General features: G+C 41.8%; 2 protein-coding genes and 2 long non-coding RNA genes across 4 annotated transcripts; 1 reads left to right on the top strand and 3 right to left on the bottom strand.

Annotated features, from left to right (window-relative positions):
* The first annotated feature begins 674 nt into the window (after positions 1 to 674).
* Positions 675 to 8,720, top strand: LOC101464594 (serine protease 27-like). The gene is made up of 6 exons (XM_004573761.3): positions 675 to 805; positions 4,844 to 4,864; positions 5,867 to 6,029; positions 6,468 to 6,730; positions 7,566 to 7,714; positions 8,001 to 8,720. Exons 1-6 carry the CDS (start codon positions 748 to 750, stop codon positions 8,334 to 8,336), a joined length of 990 nt encoding a protein of 329 aa, XP_004573818.3. The 5' UTR covers positions 675 to 747; the 3' UTR covers positions 8,337 to 8,720.
* A 3,313-nt stretch (positions 8,721 to 12,033) lies between these two features.
* On the bottom strand, positions 12,034 to 13,743 carry LOC143416448 (sentrin-specific protease 1-like). The gene is made up of 6 exons (XM_076881630.1): positions 13,707 to 13,743; positions 13,558 to 13,623; positions 13,318 to 13,406; positions 13,091 to 13,202; positions 12,902 to 13,010; positions 12,034 to 12,236 (listed from the first exon to the last, which is right to left on the bottom strand). The coding sequence occupies exons 2-6, from the start codon at positions 13,621 to 13,623 to the stop codon at positions 12,184 to 12,186; spliced, it is 429 nt and encodes a 142-aa protein (XP_076737745.1). The 5' UTR covers positions 13,707 to 13,743; the 3' UTR covers positions 12,034 to 12,183.
* Positions 13,744 to 15,446: 1,703 nt separating this feature from the next.
* On the bottom strand, positions 15,447 to 16,040 carry LOC111501496 (uncharacterized). The gene is made up of 3 exons (XR_002721519.3): positions 15,997 to 16,040; positions 15,629 to 15,862; positions 15,447 to 15,516 (listed from the first exon to the last, which is right to left on the bottom strand). It is a non-coding gene; the product is annotated as an uncharacterized LOC111501496 (long non-coding RNA).
* Positions 16,041 to 16,644: 604 nt separating this feature from the next.
* LOC143417051 (uncharacterized) lies at positions 16,645 to 17,079 on the bottom strand. The gene is made up of 3 exons (XR_013097266.1): positions 17,019 to 17,079; positions 16,801 to 16,890; positions 16,645 to 16,712 (listed from the first exon to the last, which is right to left on the bottom strand). It is a non-coding gene; the product is annotated as an uncharacterized LOC143417051 (long non-coding RNA).
* Between the last annotated feature and the right edge of the window lie 808 nt (positions 17,080 to 17,887).

Here is a 17,887-nt window from a genome sequence, read left to right as displayed (position 1 = left end):
GGTTTTATAGTTTAGTTAATGTTTTATCTCCATAGATTTTCCATGTCATGACATAGATACGGTCTCATATTCACACCTGCTGGTTGAAGGAAGTGTTTCTCAGGAAAATAATCTGGGTAATTATTTCATTCATGTTCACTCATCCATTCATCTTTTGAATATGAACTTTGTTCTCGTGTAAACGCATTGTTATTTATTGTATAATGCTTTGGTGCCACTGGGTTTTAGCATGTCTCAATGTCTCACACCTTATTCATGCCTTTAAACAGCTGGGTGATTTTATCTGATCTCCCACAGGAAGAGTCTTTTGTCTCTTCAACACTGTGAGAGGTAACAAGAGTGTGTGAACTTTTCTTTGGGGGAGGACTAAATGTGTGAAAACAGCACTGTACTGCTTTTTGTTTCTGTAGAAGGCATTTAAACTCAGGACTTTGCTGGGTTCAGGAGAGACTCTGCTAGTCATTCTTCCCGCAATGGCTCCTCTCACCAAGCTTGGATTTTTGTTCTTTTTTGATTAAAGGAGGTTAGCTTCCACTCACCGTTTGTCTGCAGGCTTTATTAAATGGAAACTTCCACAACAGCACCAAGCCCAACTTGTTTGACCTGGTTCCTTGTCTTTTGTTGCTTATGTAGGTCCAGTGGTCAGTGAGGGCAAGGACAAGTGTGGAGGCATGATCTCGTGGGTGGAGCTCACCAGGATTTCCATATTTAATACTTGAAGTCAAATTAAAACCGGTGTACTTAACAATGTCTCTCCAACAGTTTGTGTGCTGTTTCTCTGTGATCGTCGTTCTCTTGTGCAAAGGTGAGAAATTGATTTTATTTGCAGTACTACACTATTTTCTTATGGGCTATAGAAGAGCGAAAGATTAATACAGAGATACAAAACATTAAACATTAGTCACATTTTTTCTGCCAGGTTACTATTAAAGGGCTCACTTGGCATATTCCCTGTAAGGACAGGAAAGTCACATTGTGTTATTTTATATAGACATTTCCAACTTATTCATCAATAAACTGGCAAGTATGTGTTTAGCACGTGTTCGGCAGAGCTGAATTCAGTAACCTAATAAAAACCAGTGTTTATAAGGGAAGAGACGATACTGGCACAAGTACAAATGACAAAGTCTTTGATTTGATTGCTGTTGAATAAATAAATAAAATTGAATTGTTAGCAGACAAACGATATTAGAAATTGAATTTTTAAATTACATGGGCAATATCAATCAAATCAAATCAAATCAAATCACTTTTTATTGTCACATCACATGTGCAGGCACACTGGCACAGCACATGCGAGTGAAATTCTTGTGTGCGAGCCCCACAAGCAACAGAGATGTGCAAACACAACAACACAAACGAGCAAAATACAAGAATGGCCAACCTGAAACTAATAAATATATGTACAATATATAATAGTGTATGCATTTCTGGATGTGTATACTAAATATTTTCCTACGTGTGTGTGTGTGTGTGTGTGTGTGTGTGTGTGTGTGTATACACATTTTTACAAATTAAATAGTAAAAAAATAAAATAAAATAATAATAATAATAATAATAAAATATATAAAATATACAGAGTTGAATATGTGCAAAACAAGTGGCATTTATATACAGTGTGGAGTGCATAATGTTGAAGTTCCAGTAGTGAAGCTGAGGTGTCTATGACGTGTTCAGCAGTCTGATGGCCTGATGGAAAAAGCTGTCTCTCAGTCTGCTGGTACGGGACCGGATGCTGCAGAACCTCCTTCCTGATGGAAGCAGTCTGAACAGTTTATGGCTGGGGTGACTGGAGTCCTTGATGATCCTCCCCGCTTTCCTCAGGCACCGCTTCCTGTAGATGTCTTGGAGGGAGGGAAGCTCACCTCCAATTATCCGTTCAGAGCACCGCACTACTCGCTGGAGAGCTTTGCAGTTGTAGGCGGTGCTGTTGCCATACCAGGTGGTGATGCATCCAGTGAGGATGCTCTCAATGGCACAGCGATAGAAGGTCCTGAGGATGCGGGGGCTCATGCCGAATCTTTTCAGTCTCCTGAGAAAGAAGAGGCGCTGCTGCGCCTTCTTCACTGTTTTGTTTGTGTGTACTGACCACGTAAGATCCTCAGCCAGGTGTACGCCAAGGAACCGGAAGCTGCTCACTCTCTCCACAGCAGCGCCGTTGATGGTGATGGGGGTGTGTACTTCTCTGCACCTCCGGAAGTCCACTATCAACTCCTTTGTCTTTGCGACGTTGAGGGTGAGATGGTTGTCTTGACACCAGTGGGTCAGGGCGCTGACCTCCTCCCTGTAAGCCGTCTCATCACCGTTGGTGATAAGACCCACCACTGTAGTGTCGTCCGCAAACTTCACAATGATGTTGGAGCTGTTAGTGGCTGTGCAGTCGTAGGTGTAGAGTGAGTACAGGAGAGGGCTCAGTACACACCCCTGTGGAGCACCAGTGTTCAGTGTGATGGGGGATGAGGTGATGCTGCCCAGTCTGACCACCTGGCGTCTGTCAGACAGGAAGCTAAGGATCCAGCTGCAGAGGGAGCTGCTCAGTCCTAGATCCTGCAGTTTCCTGTCCAGCTTCGAGGGAACGATGGTATTGAATGCTGAGCTGTAATCTACAAACAGCATCCTCACATACGTGTCTCTCTTCTCCAGGTGTGACAGGGCAGTGTGTAGTGTCAGGGCTATGGCATCATCAGTGGACCTGTTGTGGCGGTATGCAAACTGTAGAGGGTCCAGTGAGTCGGGTAGTGCAGAGCGGATGAAGTCCCTGACCAGCTTCTCGAAGCATTTGCTTACGATGGGGATCAGGGCTACAGGTCGTCAGTCGTTCAATGAGGAGATGGTGGAGGATTTGGGTACAGGGACGATGGTGGCCATTTTGAAGCAGGCTGGGACTACAGACAGAGAGAGGGAAAGGTTGAAGATGTGCGTGAACACTCCAGCCAGCTGAGCCGCGCATGACCTGAGGACGCGGCCGGGAATCCCGTCCGGACCAGTAGCTTTGCGTGCGTTCACCTTCCTGAAGCACTTCCGCACATCCTCCTCAGACACAGTGTGCGCACTGACGTCATCCGCGGTGCGCACACTGTCCGGTCTCATGGTGTTCGCTGTGTCAAATCTAGCGTAGAATACGTTTAGATCCTCACACAGAGAGGCCGTGGTCTGCGGTGTGCTGGTTTTCCCTCTAAAGTCTGTGATCGTGTTTAGTCCCTGCCACATACTCCGAGGGTTGTCAAACTGTTGCTCCACCCTGTCCCTGTACTCACGTTTGGCTGCTTTGATCGTCTTCCGGAGTTGGTAATGTGCGTGTTTGTAGTCCGATGTGTTCGCGGAGGCAAAGGCGGTGTTCCGTGCCGCGCGAACATCTCCGTTAATCCAGGGTTTTTGATTTGGGAAGGATTTGACTGTTCTGGATGGGACGACATCTTCCACGCATTTCCTGATAAATCCACAGACTGAGTCTGTGTATTCATCAATGTCTCTGGCGGCCACGTGAAACATTTCCCAGTCCGCGTGATCAAAACAGTCCCGCAGCGCAGACTCCGATTGGTCCGTCCAACAGTGCACCGCCCTCCGGGTTGGAGCTTCCTGTTTCCGCTTCTGCCTGTAGGCGGGCAGGAGCAGGATGGAGCAGTGATCTGATTGGCCGAATGGGGCGCGGGGGAGGGCTTTGTACGCATCCCGGAAAGAGGTGTAACAGTGGTCGAGTTGCCGGTTTCCACGTGTGTTAAAAAGGATGTGTTGATGGAGTTTTGGTGAGACTTTCTTCAGGTTTCCCTTATTAAAGTCTCCGGCTGTGATAAACGCTGCCTCTGGGTGTGCGGTTTCCTCGCTGCTGATCGCGCTGTACAGTTCCCTGAGTGCACGGTCAGTGTCGGCTTGTGGGGGAATGTAAACAGCCGTAATAATCACTGCTGTAAATTCCCTCGGTAGCCAGAATGGCCGGCACTTAATCATCAGGTACTCCAGGTCCGGTGAGCAGAAGGATTTGACCGGGTGCACGTTCGCATAATCACACCAGCTGTTGTTGATCATGAAACACACACCACCGCCTCTGCTTTTCCCAGTAAGATCCTGTGACCTGTCCGCGCGGTGCACAGAGAACCCCGGCAGTTGTATTGCGGAGTCCGGTACTTTGTCCGATAGCCAGGTTTCTGTGAGGCAGATCACGCAGCAGTCCCGCATCTCTCGCTGGAATGAGATCCGTGCCCGAAGCTCGCACAGCTTGTTCTCCAGAGACTGCATATTAGCCAGTAATAAACTGGGTAACGGTGGTCTGTAAGTGCGCCGTCTCAGTCGAACCAGAACGCCAGATCTTCTCCCTCTGCGTCGGCATTTGCGGCCTCCAGGGCCAGAGAACAAAGGCGTCTCAGGTGAGATGAATGGGGGGTCTGCAAACGGAGCGTCCGTGTTGCAAAACTTGAACTCCGGAAAGTTATAAGAAAGACCGTCTTTTATGTCCAGTAAGGTTTGTCGGTCGTACACAAGGAGACAAGTGCTGCTCGTGAAAAAATAAAGGAAAAGTAAAATTAAACACAGAAGAAAGCCGTTGCTTGGGGGAGCTCGCGACGAGGCTGCCATACTCGGCGCCATCTTGATCACATCATAAGATGTAATATAACATAATATAGTATAATATAATATATTTAATTTGCTATTGGAAAAAACACTTTTAAATTTCCTGAAAGGACTGTTTTAGTTTTTAAATCACTCACTTTTCCTAAAATTCTGTGAGCAGGTCCAATTTCAATTTTTACATATTTGTTTCCTCTCTCTCTGACACGTGCTGACAAAAGCAAATCGTGATGTGCAATACACTGTTTTAACTAGTTATCGCTGTTTCAATTTTCAGATGCTGATTCACAGCAGCCTGGTAAGCATCCAAGAACAATTTTACACATTCTGCAAGCTTCAGGTTTCAACATGATTATTTCCTCCTCTCAGCTGCAGACAATAGACGATACTCCTCCCATTTGTTTCAGCAACAAAGGAGTGCTCGGAGTCTTTTTCATTTGACATTAATCCTACAGTCTACACCCTTGGATAGACGTTTTGTTAAGTTAAATATTAAATGCCAAAGTTATGAAACTATAAACAATGACTAAACATATTGGTTTTACAGCAAGGACAGGATACGATGCCAACATATTTTAGGATTGAATGTCTTGTCATGTCTCCCTCCCCTCACTCTCACCCACTCGTGGCATATGGCCGTCCTTCCCCTAGCCTGGTTCTGTCGGAGGTTTCTTCCTGTTACTGTAGGGTCTTTATCCTTACAATACAAAGCAACCTGAGGCAACTGTTGTTGAGATTTGACTTTGAAAATTTTAATTTGGAGAGGACCGAATATCCGTAATATACTGACCAAGTCACAGCTTTGATTGAAGTTACCAAACAGAGCAAATATATTTGTCTAACCCTACTACATGAGTTAAGACATGATCATTTTTACACCACCAATAAAATGTTGCATATTGTATTGCATTTTAAATTACAACTGGCTCTCTCTGAAAATCTGAAGAATACTGCAGGAAGTCTACCTAAAATATAGTATTATTAAGCCCTGTTTGCAAAAAAACAAGAATCTTCACAAATATCAGCACCAAACTGAATAAAAAGCTGCAGTCTGGGGAGGTTTGAAAGTTGACTTACAGTCAGTGGAGTTTGTTGTACAATCAGCATGTTTTAAGAATCTTTGCATCTTTCTTAGTAAAGGCGCTTGCAGGCAGACACAATCAAAAACAACATGACAGATAAATTGCCAAACATTACGCCTAAAACAATAAGGAATGCTCTTTGCTTTACCAGTAAGTGGTTTTTATTGTGGCTTATCAGCGTACTCACCATTTAACTTGCATCCATTTTTATTTATCAGCATGCGGCATGACTGCAAAACATAGCAGAATTGTAGGAGGTCAAGATGCACCCCCAGGAAGTTGGCCCTGGCAGGCAGCTTTATCCATTTTTGGCAATTTTTCCTGTGGAGGGTCCCTCATCACCGACCAGTGGGTGTTGACGGCCGCTCACTGCATTTCATTGTAAGTCACCATTGTAAGTTTCCATTTTTAGTAATAATAATGTTCCTGCATGGTGTTGCAGGAGTTAGCACTGTTTCCTGACTTCAAAAAGTTCTGGGGGTTTTTTTAGACTTGTGATTTGTAAGAAAATGGATAATTTTGCACTTGTCTGGTTATCATGTGGTCCCTTTTTTTAAGCTATTTTTTTGGTTCTAATGACTGATGGCTAATACTAACATGAATAAAAGGCCTTGAAGAAACTGTTGCTGTTGCTTTGATTTGACTCTATATAAATAGCACATTAAATCACAGCCAGATGAGAAACTTTCCATCAACTGGAATATATATATATATATATATATTACTGCATTTGTTACTATGGTGACTGTTATAATGGTCAACATAAGATGCTATGAAAATAACTATATATTTTTTTCCGTTTTTTTCCGTTTTGTCAAGACTTGAACTCTCCTTCACAAAGGTCCATCTGGGTCGCCACAGCCAGTCAGGTTTAAACCCAAATGAGGTGACACAGACACTTGAAAACATTGTTTGCCATCCCAACTACAACCCTTTAACAATTGAGAACGACATATGCCTCCTGAAGCTGTCGGCTCCAGTGAATTTCACAGACTACATTCAACCCATCTGTTTAGCCTCTGAAAACAGCACTTTCTACAGTGGGACCAGCAGCTGGGTCACTGGTTTTGGTAGTACGGCAAGTAAGTTACAAAAAATTTAGTTTATTTTACTTTACTTACTTTATCAAGGTTCAAAAAGAATAGTGAATAGTATGATGTACAGTTTGGAGATGGTGGCTCTAACAAGAAGACATGAAGCTGAGCTAAAGATGTCTAAGGAGCTTGTAAAGAAAAGCATCTGGACTCCTTTAAGTGGCTTGAAGACGTTTCAACTCTCATCCGAAAAGCTTCTTCAGTTCTAGAGTCCCAAATTTAAGTCCTGTGGCAGTGTCCCCCCAAGAGGGACAATGGACCCCCTAATGATCCTCTATCTAATCACATGAGCCAAGGGGGGACACTCTTGAGGGGTTACTCCCACAAGGCTTAAATCTGGGACTCTCAATCATTTGACCTTAGAACTGAAGAAGCTTCTCGAATGAGAGGTGAAACCTCTTCAAGCAACTTAAAGAAGTCCAGACGCTTGTCTCCACGTTCCTTAGACTATGATGACCTGGATGACTGAGAACCTTCATAGACATACTGAGCTAAAGATGTTTCGATTTTCATTCATGAGACCATCAGAGGGACAACTCAGGTTGAGCGGTTTGGAGACATAGTTAGACATATGGTTTATACAGTGGAGAAGAGGTGCACAAGAGGGAACATGGTGGACAAAGGGTATTGAATATATGGAGCTGCCATGCAGGAGAGAAAAGAGCAAGACCACAAAAGAGCTTCATGGGTGTAGAGGAGGACATAGCAGGAAAGAATGCTAAGAATAGCATGAGACTGAGGCAGATGATCCACAGTGGAGGGAGAAGAAGATGGTGCTGGCTTCTTTAATAAAAGCTCTTGCATTTGAATTTTTTCCAATTAGGTGATGGTTCACTTTCCAACATCCTGCAGGAGGTGAATGTACCAATAGTGGGAAGCAACGAGTGCAAATGCTACTATCAAGACTTCAGTGAGATCACAGAGAACATGATCTGTGCTGGGTTAAAAGCTGGAGGGAAGGATTCATGTCAGGTAACACCCACTGTTTGTTTACAAGATAGAGTGGGATGTTAATAAAACAAATGCTGCTAGTTACTTTTTAAGGAAGTAATGCATCATGTTACTTCATTAATTCATGTAGAAATCATTTGTTACACTACTTGTTACATTACTGCACCATGGCCTCTTACTCAGACATGCAAATAATCTGTTTCATGTTGACACGATCCATACTTCACCAGGATTGATCTTACTGAGACAAGTCAGGACCTCTACAGGACGCCTATCTGTCTTAACTTTTATCAATTTCTTTTTACAGGGAGACTCCGGGGGACCACTTATGACAAAGAAAGAATCAGTCTGGGTCCAAAGTGGAGTTGTGAGCTTTGGTTATGGCTGTGCTGAGCCTATGAGACCTGGGATCTACACTCGTGTGTCCCAGTACCAGAAATGGATCAGCGACACCATCACCGGCAAATCACCAGGCTTTGTTACCTTCACCTCGCCAGGCACTGATAGTGATTTAGATTTCACTTGTCCGATAGATGACAGTGTGTTTGACAGTGGTGAAAACCTGATCCACTTCACTCACTTCACCTCTCTCTGTGTTCTTGTTGTGTTGCTCCAAGTGTTTGTTGGAAGTGATGGAATTTAACTCATCACATTTACTCAAGTTCAGCATTGAAGCTTGAAATAATTTTTCTTTATGAAACTTTATAACCTAGAGGTGAAGGCTACACTTTTTATTCCAATAGATTTATGGGGGAGCTTCAGTTTCAACTTACCCAATTTAGGATTTGAGTATTTGAGAATACACAATCTAAAATTTTTATAAATGAAGCACTAGGTATGAAAGTAATGGGAAATACTAAAAAAAAAGTTGAGTCAGTGAGCATATTAGACATTATAACACAGAATAACTTTTTATCTGAAAATGTAACATGTTTACTTATCTCTACTGTCTAAAATATGGTGAATTGCTTTACTTTGTCTTACTTCATTTTAATCATTTAAGACATTTTAATGATTAAAGCAGTGGCTCCCAAACTTTTTTTGCTAGGCTCCCCTTTGTTTTACAAGAAAAATGTTCGCGCGCTCCCACCATTCTCGCACGCACAAACACATCCTCCAACCACACACACCCACATTTTGCTCCATTGCGGTTTCTTTCACACCTCAAACATTTAGTAAACAATTAAACAAATACAAGTAATCTGGAATAAATTAAAGGTAGTAAGAAAATAAACTACCAGGTTTTAGTTTTTACCAATTGTTTGCTAGTTTAGTTTAGTTTTTATTTTTTGAAAATCCTTAGTTTCAGTTTAGTTTTGATTAGTTTCAGTTATAGTTTTAGTTGTGTTTGCAATAATTAAGTGTAACAAAATCCCAGTTTCATCATATCAGTCATTCTCTTCTGCTTATCCTTGGGTATGTTGCTATTCCAGCTACCATACCCTGCACCCTGGACAGGTCGCCTGTCTGTCGCAGGGCTAACACGCAGAGACAGACAACTCACATTCCCACCTATGGGTTCTTTAAATAAATAAATAAATAAATAAATAAAGGCAGATGAACAACCACTGATACCAGGCAACTATAAAATGTATATCTTGGCCCCAATGAGACTATTAACTCTTGCAGCACCGGGTGTTCGTAATTTTGGTTCAAGTGAATTGATAAACTTTTTGAAGGCAATTGACTCACACAGTTATGTAGATGTCCCAGTCCTGTTGTCTCGGGATGCATCACGCTGCCTTGTCTGGGGTTAGCTTCTGTTTCTGGGGATGAGAGTTGAGTGTGCTCCCTTACCTTCTCAAGGTAAGCTAGGTTAGCCTTCTTGTGTGAGCTTTTCAAGTGCACTTTGAGGTTTGTGGGATTTTTTTCCCTTTAGAAATGTCCCTCATAATTTGTCTCTTTCCACTACAAGACACTTGCTTTATCCAAAACACAGTCATATTCAAAGTAATCCCAAATTGGACTCTGGCGCTTTCTCCCGACTTTTCCTGACATGATTCTGCATGTGGACGGAGCAGCAACACAGACGACTCGACTAACGTACTGCCACCTGCTGGCATAATTAGACAGCAAGAAAAAAATCTGTAAACTAAACTTCATTTTCACCCTTGACTATTGTATGACACGCACACATCAATGAAAACTAAACATGTTTTTGCTATAAATTCAGTTACTTTTAGTTAGTTTTGTGAACACTCATTACAGTTTTAGTTAGTTTTCCTTTTTTTAAATTTTTTATTTCCGTTAACGAAAATGTTTTTTCACATCTAGTTTTCGTTATTTCGTTAGTTTTCGTTAACAATAATAACCTTGCAAACTACTAACTCTTTTACGCTCTGTTCACACCTACACGGGTATTTTTGAAAACGCAGCTGTTTTGTCCACACGTAAACGGCGTTTCGAATCACCGAAAACTGAGATTTTTTAAAACTAATTTTTTGCGTTTACGTGTAGACGAGGAATACAGAGTTCATCACCCAACGTCAAAGGTATGTGCCTTTTTTTCACGTCATGCTGTGCGCCACGTTATTGTTTACATGAGATGAATTTCAGAATGGCAGATAGAGACAAAATACTGTTAATCTGACTATCTGCAGGTTTTACAGCTTACATATAAACACGCAGTTACTGTCCCTCCATTTAAAAAGGCAGAAGCGTCACGGTGTGATTATTTTACGTCTAGTTGTGTTTTTTCATGTGTAATAATATTCAACATTGCTATCAATGCATGTTTCAAAAAATGCCTCTCTGTGCAAAATGGGTTTAAAAACATAAACAACTGTGGGATACTGTTTGTCCGTGATTTGAACCGGGGAACAAATTGTGGCAGGATCAGCCTGATGTTATTTGTATCCCGCTGTAACTTTATTGTATAAAGAGCTAACATCTCCAAAATGTGTCAATCAGTGTCAATCAATGAACAGATGATGGATCAGTAACTACGACTGGATTGTGTTTGTTCTCTCCATCAGATTCCTGTCAACTCAAAATCGACACAAACACAATATGTCATGGTCCTGGGCCATGTGGGCCCAGTATTCTTAGTTTCTTGTATTTTTGTATTTTGTTCCTTATTTAGGTCATGTTTCCTGAGTTGTCCTATTATGTTGTTCCTTATTTGACTTCCCCTTGTGACTTTTATCCCCTGTGTGCCCCTCTATGTATCTGTGAGCCCTCATCTCCCCTCCTTGTGTTTCATTCCATGTTTCCCCAGCCCACTATGCCCGTGCTCTCTCTCTCCTCCTGTTTGCACCTCTGTGTACTTCCTGTTTTACTTTGACAGTCTCCCGTCAGTGTTGTTTACTCCTGCCATGTCTTGTTATGTTTATCTGTGTCAGCTGTGTTCCCATGTGTGGCCACTTCCCCTGATCATCCCTCTTGTGTGTTTAGTCTCTGTGTTTCATGTAGTCTGTGTCGCGTCGTCTGTGTTCTCACCCCCATGTTTTCACGATCAGTCTTTTTGTGATCATCTTCGTCTCAGAGTTCTCTTAGTTTGTCACAGTATTAGTTTTCCCAGTTTAGTTATAGTTTAGCCACGCTATCCCTGCTGTGTTTGTATTCCTGGTCTTCAGTCATATTAAAGGCTCGCTTTCTGTTAAACTCACTCCCGTCTACTCACTTGTGTACGCTCCTGGGTCCATTACACACACCACCGCACGGCCTGCCTCTGTAGACCGTGACACAGTAAACAAAATGGTAAATAAACGGTAAATGGCCTGTATTTATATAGCGCTTTACTAGTCCCTAAGGACCCCAAAGCGCTTTACATTTCCAGTCATCCACCCATTCACACACACATTCACACACTGGTGATGGCAAGCTACATTGTAGCCACAGCCACCCTGGGGCGCACTGACAGAGGCGAGGCTGCCGGTGTTCTGACAAACCATCCTACTTTGGCAAAACGTCCTACCAGTAGGATAATTTTATGCTGCCATATGACAAACTGTCCTACTTTGGCAAAATGTCCTACTGTATGTAATTTATGCACATTTCTGCTGCCAAACAATAATTCCAGCACAAATTTAAGTAGGTATGATGGTTTGCCACTTAACTTTGCCCATCAGAGTATGTTTGTAGCTGATATTCAGTTCGGTTTGACACTTCTTTTTACCCATTAAAGTGTGCTTGTAGGTCACATTCACAAAGGTAGCATGTTTTGGCACGTAATTCTTCCTGTCAGAATTATGCTTCTACTTTATAATAACAAAGGTAGCATGTTTTGGCACTTGTTTGTAGAAGCAGTCTGCATGCCAAGGTGCTTAAGTTATACAGCTGTCACCACTGAAGTGATTGGAACACCTGACTATATAAACTTTGACAATGAACTCACTCCATTATAGTTACAGTATATATTTACTGAATATATTTACAGATACATATATTTGACATTTATAGATCCAACAGAACACAGGGAGAAAGAACTGAAAAAGAAACGGTGTACAAATTATGCACATTTGTCGCACAGGTACTTGACCAGGCTGCTCTCATATTGAGCACATCCAAAATGTGCCCATCTGGAACAAAACTCGCACTGCACCTGAAGAGGGAGAAGGGGGGGGGGGGGGGTGTAAGTGTGTTAACCAACATTATGAATTTGATGAGAAAATTATTACTACAGTGGCTTGCAAAAGTATTCGGCCCCCGTGAACTTTTCCACATTTTGTCAGATTGCATTCACAAACATGAATCAATTTTATTGGAATTCCACGTGAAAGACCAATGTCTCTACCAGTCTCTAGCTGGTAGAGACAGACCCTAAAAGACTGGCAGCTGTAATTGCAGATAAAGGTGGTTCTACAAAGTATTGACTCAGGGGGCTGAATAATTATACACACCCCACTTTTCAGTTATTCATTTGTAAAAATTGTTTGGAATCATGTATGATTGTTGTTCCACTTCTCACGTGTACAGCACTTTGTGTTGGTCTTTCACGTGGAATTCCAATTAAAATTTATTTGTGTTTGTGGCTGTAATGTGACAAAATGTGGAAAAGTTCAAGGGGGCCGAATACTATTGCAAGCCACTGTATATTGCATTTGTGGTTTATTTGTTTTACCATTTCAATCATACTGGACTCAGGATCGGCTTCCAGCATGGAACAAACTACACAGCATTACCTAGAAACACACTGACATTAAACCTAACAGTTTTAAACAAAACTGAAAGTGCTATTGCAATACAAAAGCACATGACTCAACTTACTTTGATGTTCTAGCAGTTCGCAAGCAATTTCAGTGCGGTGCAGCCCAATGGCTTCTGGAGTGGACAGCACCCTAGTAACCTCTCCACTCAGAAGGTAGTGTTCGGCAAACTGTAAAATATGTTACAGTAATTGCAATTGATTAACTTAATTCTAGTTAAATACATTAAATACAATTGCTTATTAAATACCTTCAACACTAAAACTCCACAACTGCTGGAGTCCATCTGCTTGTTGTGTGGCAGAGTCTCCATTTTCCAATCCACTCGGGACTCTTCCTTTCCTTTCATCTTCAGAAAATTCCTAATAAAAACAAAACAAGTTTTTAAAATGTAGCCAGCATTTTGCTCTAAATAAAAAGAAAAAAAAACCCACAAACCAAACAACCTAAAACAGATAATTAATGAATGATGAATACCTCCAGTTACGCATAACTTTCCTTTCATAACAACCTTCATTTCCAAGAGGGTCTAACAGCAGTACAGATTGTGAGGAGATTTTGACAACCTAAAATAAAAATTGTATTTAGTAGAATATGTGTATTACACTCACTTAAGTAAACATAATCAATTGTAAGCATTTTTAAAATAAGAATATGCTGCTAAAAATAACAGTAAAACAAAAAAAGAGAAAAAACACATGAGGTGTGAACATGTACCACAAGGATCCAGTGTGCACCAGAGTTCAGTGGGCACAACCAAATGTCCTCAGCCGGAAACAACATCTGTGGAATATTTTTAAGTTTATAAAAGGTTTCGATTTATTTACATAGCATACACTATATAACCAATATAACATCTACATTACCTTGCTGACACATTTAAACTTCCCAGAAAACAGAGAGGTTGCACGGGTTTCTGAAAAATGCAAGATTTTTTTTTTTTTAAAAAGATTACAAAATTGTATAAAATACCTTTGTGAAATAACCGGCATACGTTCTTACTTGCCTTTTGTTTCTTAATGAGGCAGTGCAGGTATGCATCAAAGACCTGTTTGGATTAAAAGAAGATTATTTTTACAGACCACCACTAGGACCAAAAATGATTATTTCACTTACCTCATCAGAAAGCCACCCACTATCCTCCAGTGTGCGAAAAGAAGAGTCATACAATTTGTATGGCCCAACGACTGCCTCCACACGCCCGGTGTCTTTTGCAGCCCAAAGCCACTTCACTACAAAACAAAATATGATAAGTTTCTTTAGTAATAACAGTTGCCATTTGAAAATCACGGTCAATGGCCAACAAGCAGACAAGGGCCAACAGGCCACAAGCAGACAAGGGCCAACGGGCCAACAACATAAACATGCCAGAGGGGAGTAGCTTTATGTAAATCAGACATTAGCCAAAATTGGACCAACAGGTCAAAATTAGCAAGAAGGGAGAAAAAAATAAAACATTCTATCCATTTGACTAGCCAAACTGGCAACAATTGACCAACCGGTCAGAATGAGATTTTTAGCTATGCCACCTTTTTCTTGCGTGCTGGGTTTCTGGGGGGTCACTGGTACAAGCTCTTCTGGTGCTTGGACTGATTTTACCTGAGCTATTTTTGGTGCAAACTGAATGACAGAGGATCTGTTATTTTGCAGCGCTTCATGATGATGCTGAGGACTGCAAGGCCACATCTCAGAAGATGGGCTACTCTCAACAGGTTCAGTTGGAGTTGAGACTTGACAGGGTGGCTTGTTCTATAGGGTTTAATGTGGTCAATACTGTATAGACCTTTTAAAGTATTTCCCTCAGCGTTTTTCAGTCTAACACATTTTCCACTGAAGTCATCAATTGTGCAGGGACCTGAAAAATCCGGTTCAAGTCTTCCTCCTTTTCGCCCACGTTTCCTCATATTTAGAAGCAGAATTTGATCCCCTACATTGTACACAACATTTTTGTACTTTTTCAGGGCCCGCTTGGCGTATGCAACCTTTTGCTTGTCTTGTGACTTCGCAATGTTTTCTTGTGCAGTTTCTTTAACTGCATGTTGTGCTTCACTTTCAGACTGTACATAGTCACTGTACCTTTTGTCGTCTGGCAGAATGATGTTGGAAATCTAAAATTTTGTAGATATTAGCAATTAAAACAAGATGATATCATATTCATAAAGACATTACTGGGTTTTTTTCTTAAATGGTTTCAATTCTTTGTTCTAACATAGAAAGAATTTGACAAACACTCACCGGCACTTGAGCAGGCACTTCTGATGGAAATACTGCTTCTCTTCCATACATCAGAAAAAAAGGTGTGTATTTTGTTGTGGTGTGTACTTTTGACCGAAGTGAAAACAGGGTGGGCTCTAGATACAGATCCCAGTTATTCTGCTGGTCATTCACCAGTTTTCAGAGGGCTCTAAATGCAGGCATAGAAATATGTAAACACAGTAAGTAAGACAGAAAGTTTAATTAGAAGTAAAGAAATTAATAAATTATTAAGTAACAATTAAGTTTGAATAACATAAGTAATGTTATTAAAAACTGATAGATAAAAATTAGGCATACCTTTTTATGTTGAGATGAGATGAAAAGACCAATGACAACATACCATCCACAGATGGTCTGTGGATGGTATGCTGCTGTGACACTTCTTTCAATTTGCAATAACTTGCAAAGATCAGAGTTGAGCTTCAACAGATAAGGACAAGGTTATACTTCTTATACAAGCACACAAGAAAAAAATCTTTGACCCCAGTGAAGTAAAGTTAAAAAATGTAACTGAAAATTATTTAACACTTACTTCATTCACAAACTCTCTGCCTTGGTCTGACAAAATCCTTTTGGGGCAGCCATGTCTATATATAATGGAGCACAAGTGCTGGGCTACCTCAGATGCAGATTTTGTTTTTAATGGGAAAGCTTCAACCCATTTTGAAAAGTAGTCAGTTGCAGTAAGTATATACTGGAAGCCGCTTGAAGTTTTAGGAAGAGGTCCAGTAAGATCTATACCAATAAGTTCCCACACTTCAGACACCTATCAAGGACAAATAACAATTTGTATAATGTACACATTAACATTGATGGTTAAAATTAGTTGGCAAACCCTCCTGCCTTTATGAATATGAGCTACAAACATAGTTTGATGGGTAAACGGGGCATAATATTTACCTGAATACACTGTAACGGTTGCACAGCAGTCAGTGGTTTCCCAACTTTTTGACACATATTTATGGAGTTCACGTAAATGTTCAACATTCTCATTTGTAAAAAACAAAAAATAAAAAACACTTACCGGTAATGACATATTCTCTAACGAACAAAATATTTAGCAACAATAGTTTGTGTGCGTGTCTTCAAATCTCTGCCAGGCCTACAGGTTATTACTGTAATGTCACTAATTAACCATATTTATTTATATTTTGCAAGTGTACAGTTTCTCTTTTAACTGATATCAAAAAAATTGCTTATTTTAAACACTATTTAACAACAGTACAAACAGTTAATACATACCCATGTTTTAATGTCAACTGTCATACCAAACCAGTAAAATCTGGATTACACTGCATTTAGCGTTTTGTGTGTGCCAGTGTGTCCTCCAATTGGAGATGAATGAAACTCATGAAATATCTTCCTGGCATCATCCATGGTTTTTACTACTCTTCTGGTTCCAACAAAGAGTTCTCCATCTGCAGTAAAACAATATATATTTAGAAATTAATTTAATCACATATATGAGTTGTTAGTATTAACAATAAATTACTGACCCTTTTGTTTGAATTTTGAGGCATATCTTCTGAGGTTTTGCCTCTGAGCCTGGTCATATCCTGAAGGGTAGGAGCCCGCAGAAATGAACGCGTAAATCTCTTCCCACTTCTTCTCCATATCTACGAATGTCAGTAAACATTTTCTTATGAGCTTCAATATGTGCAGTTGACAATGCAAATAATTTAACTTATTAAATAACGACATTACCGAAACAGCCTTAAAACACCGAAGCTGCGGACTCAAAAGTGTTGTGCAAATACCACGTGTCCAGTAACTTGACAGCAGACTTCACCGAATCTGCAAATTCGACAGTTTTGTGCAGAAAGCAGATAGCGACTTCACTTTAATATTGACAAACAATCACAAAGGCTTAAAAAAAAATCAAGTATCAACGTCAATAAAAAGTACTAATACTTACTACTTACCTATTCTCCTGAAAATATGACAATGGAGTAGCGTGAAATCACAGCCGGATGCGCTTAGCTTCCCTTGAGCGCGCACATGCTCAGGAACAACGGGTAGGACGGTTTACGGGGTAGGAGAAATTCCCAGAACACCGGACACCACCACCAGTAGGCAACGGGTGAAGTTTCTTGCCCAAGGACACGACGACCGAGACTGTCCAAGCCGGGGCTCGAACCGGCAACCTTCCGATTACAAGGCGAGAGGCTGATTGAGAGGGTGCTCGTGGATATCCCTCGTAGCCGCTGCGTTGTGTACCTGGATGACCTGTTGGTGCATGGTGGCGACTTCGACAGTGCACTGTCTCACCTGAGCGAGGTCTTGAGTGCCATCCGACGAGCTGGGCTGCGGCTCAACCCCGCGAAATGCCGGCTGTTGGCGAGAGAGACCACGTTCTTGGGCCATGTGATCGAGGTGTCGCCACTGACCCCGCAAAAGTGGCTGTGGTCCGGGACTGGCCGACTCCCTCGAACGTCCAAGAACTGCGGAGCTTCCTGGGCCTAGCCTCCTACTACCGTCGGTTCATCAAGGGGTTCGCGACAATGGCCAGCCCCCTCCACCGCCTGACTGACAAGGGGCAGCTGTTTGGCTGGGGGGGTGGCCTGTGCTGCGGCTTTTGCACAGCTGAAGGAGGCCCTCACCAGAGCCCCAGTCCTGGCCTACCCCGACGCCCGGCAACCTTTTATTGTGGACACTGATGCTAGCAATGTAGGAGTCGGGCGGTCCTTTCCCAGCAGGACGAGGCTGGAGAATGGGTGGCGGCGTACTTCAGTCGTGCCTTGGGGCGAGCCGAGAGGAACTACTGCGTGACCCGGCGGGAGCTGCTGGCCGT

This window comes from Maylandia zebra, linkage group LG3 (genome assembly GCF_041146795.1).
Source record: "Maylandia zebra isolate NMK-2024a linkage group LG3, Mzebra_GT3a, whole genome shotgun sequence".
Taxonomy (NCBI): Eukaryota; Metazoa; Chordata; class Actinopteri; order Cichliformes; family Cichlidae; genus Maylandia; species Maylandia zebra.
This window is presented reverse-complemented; position numbering and strand designations above follow the sequence as displayed.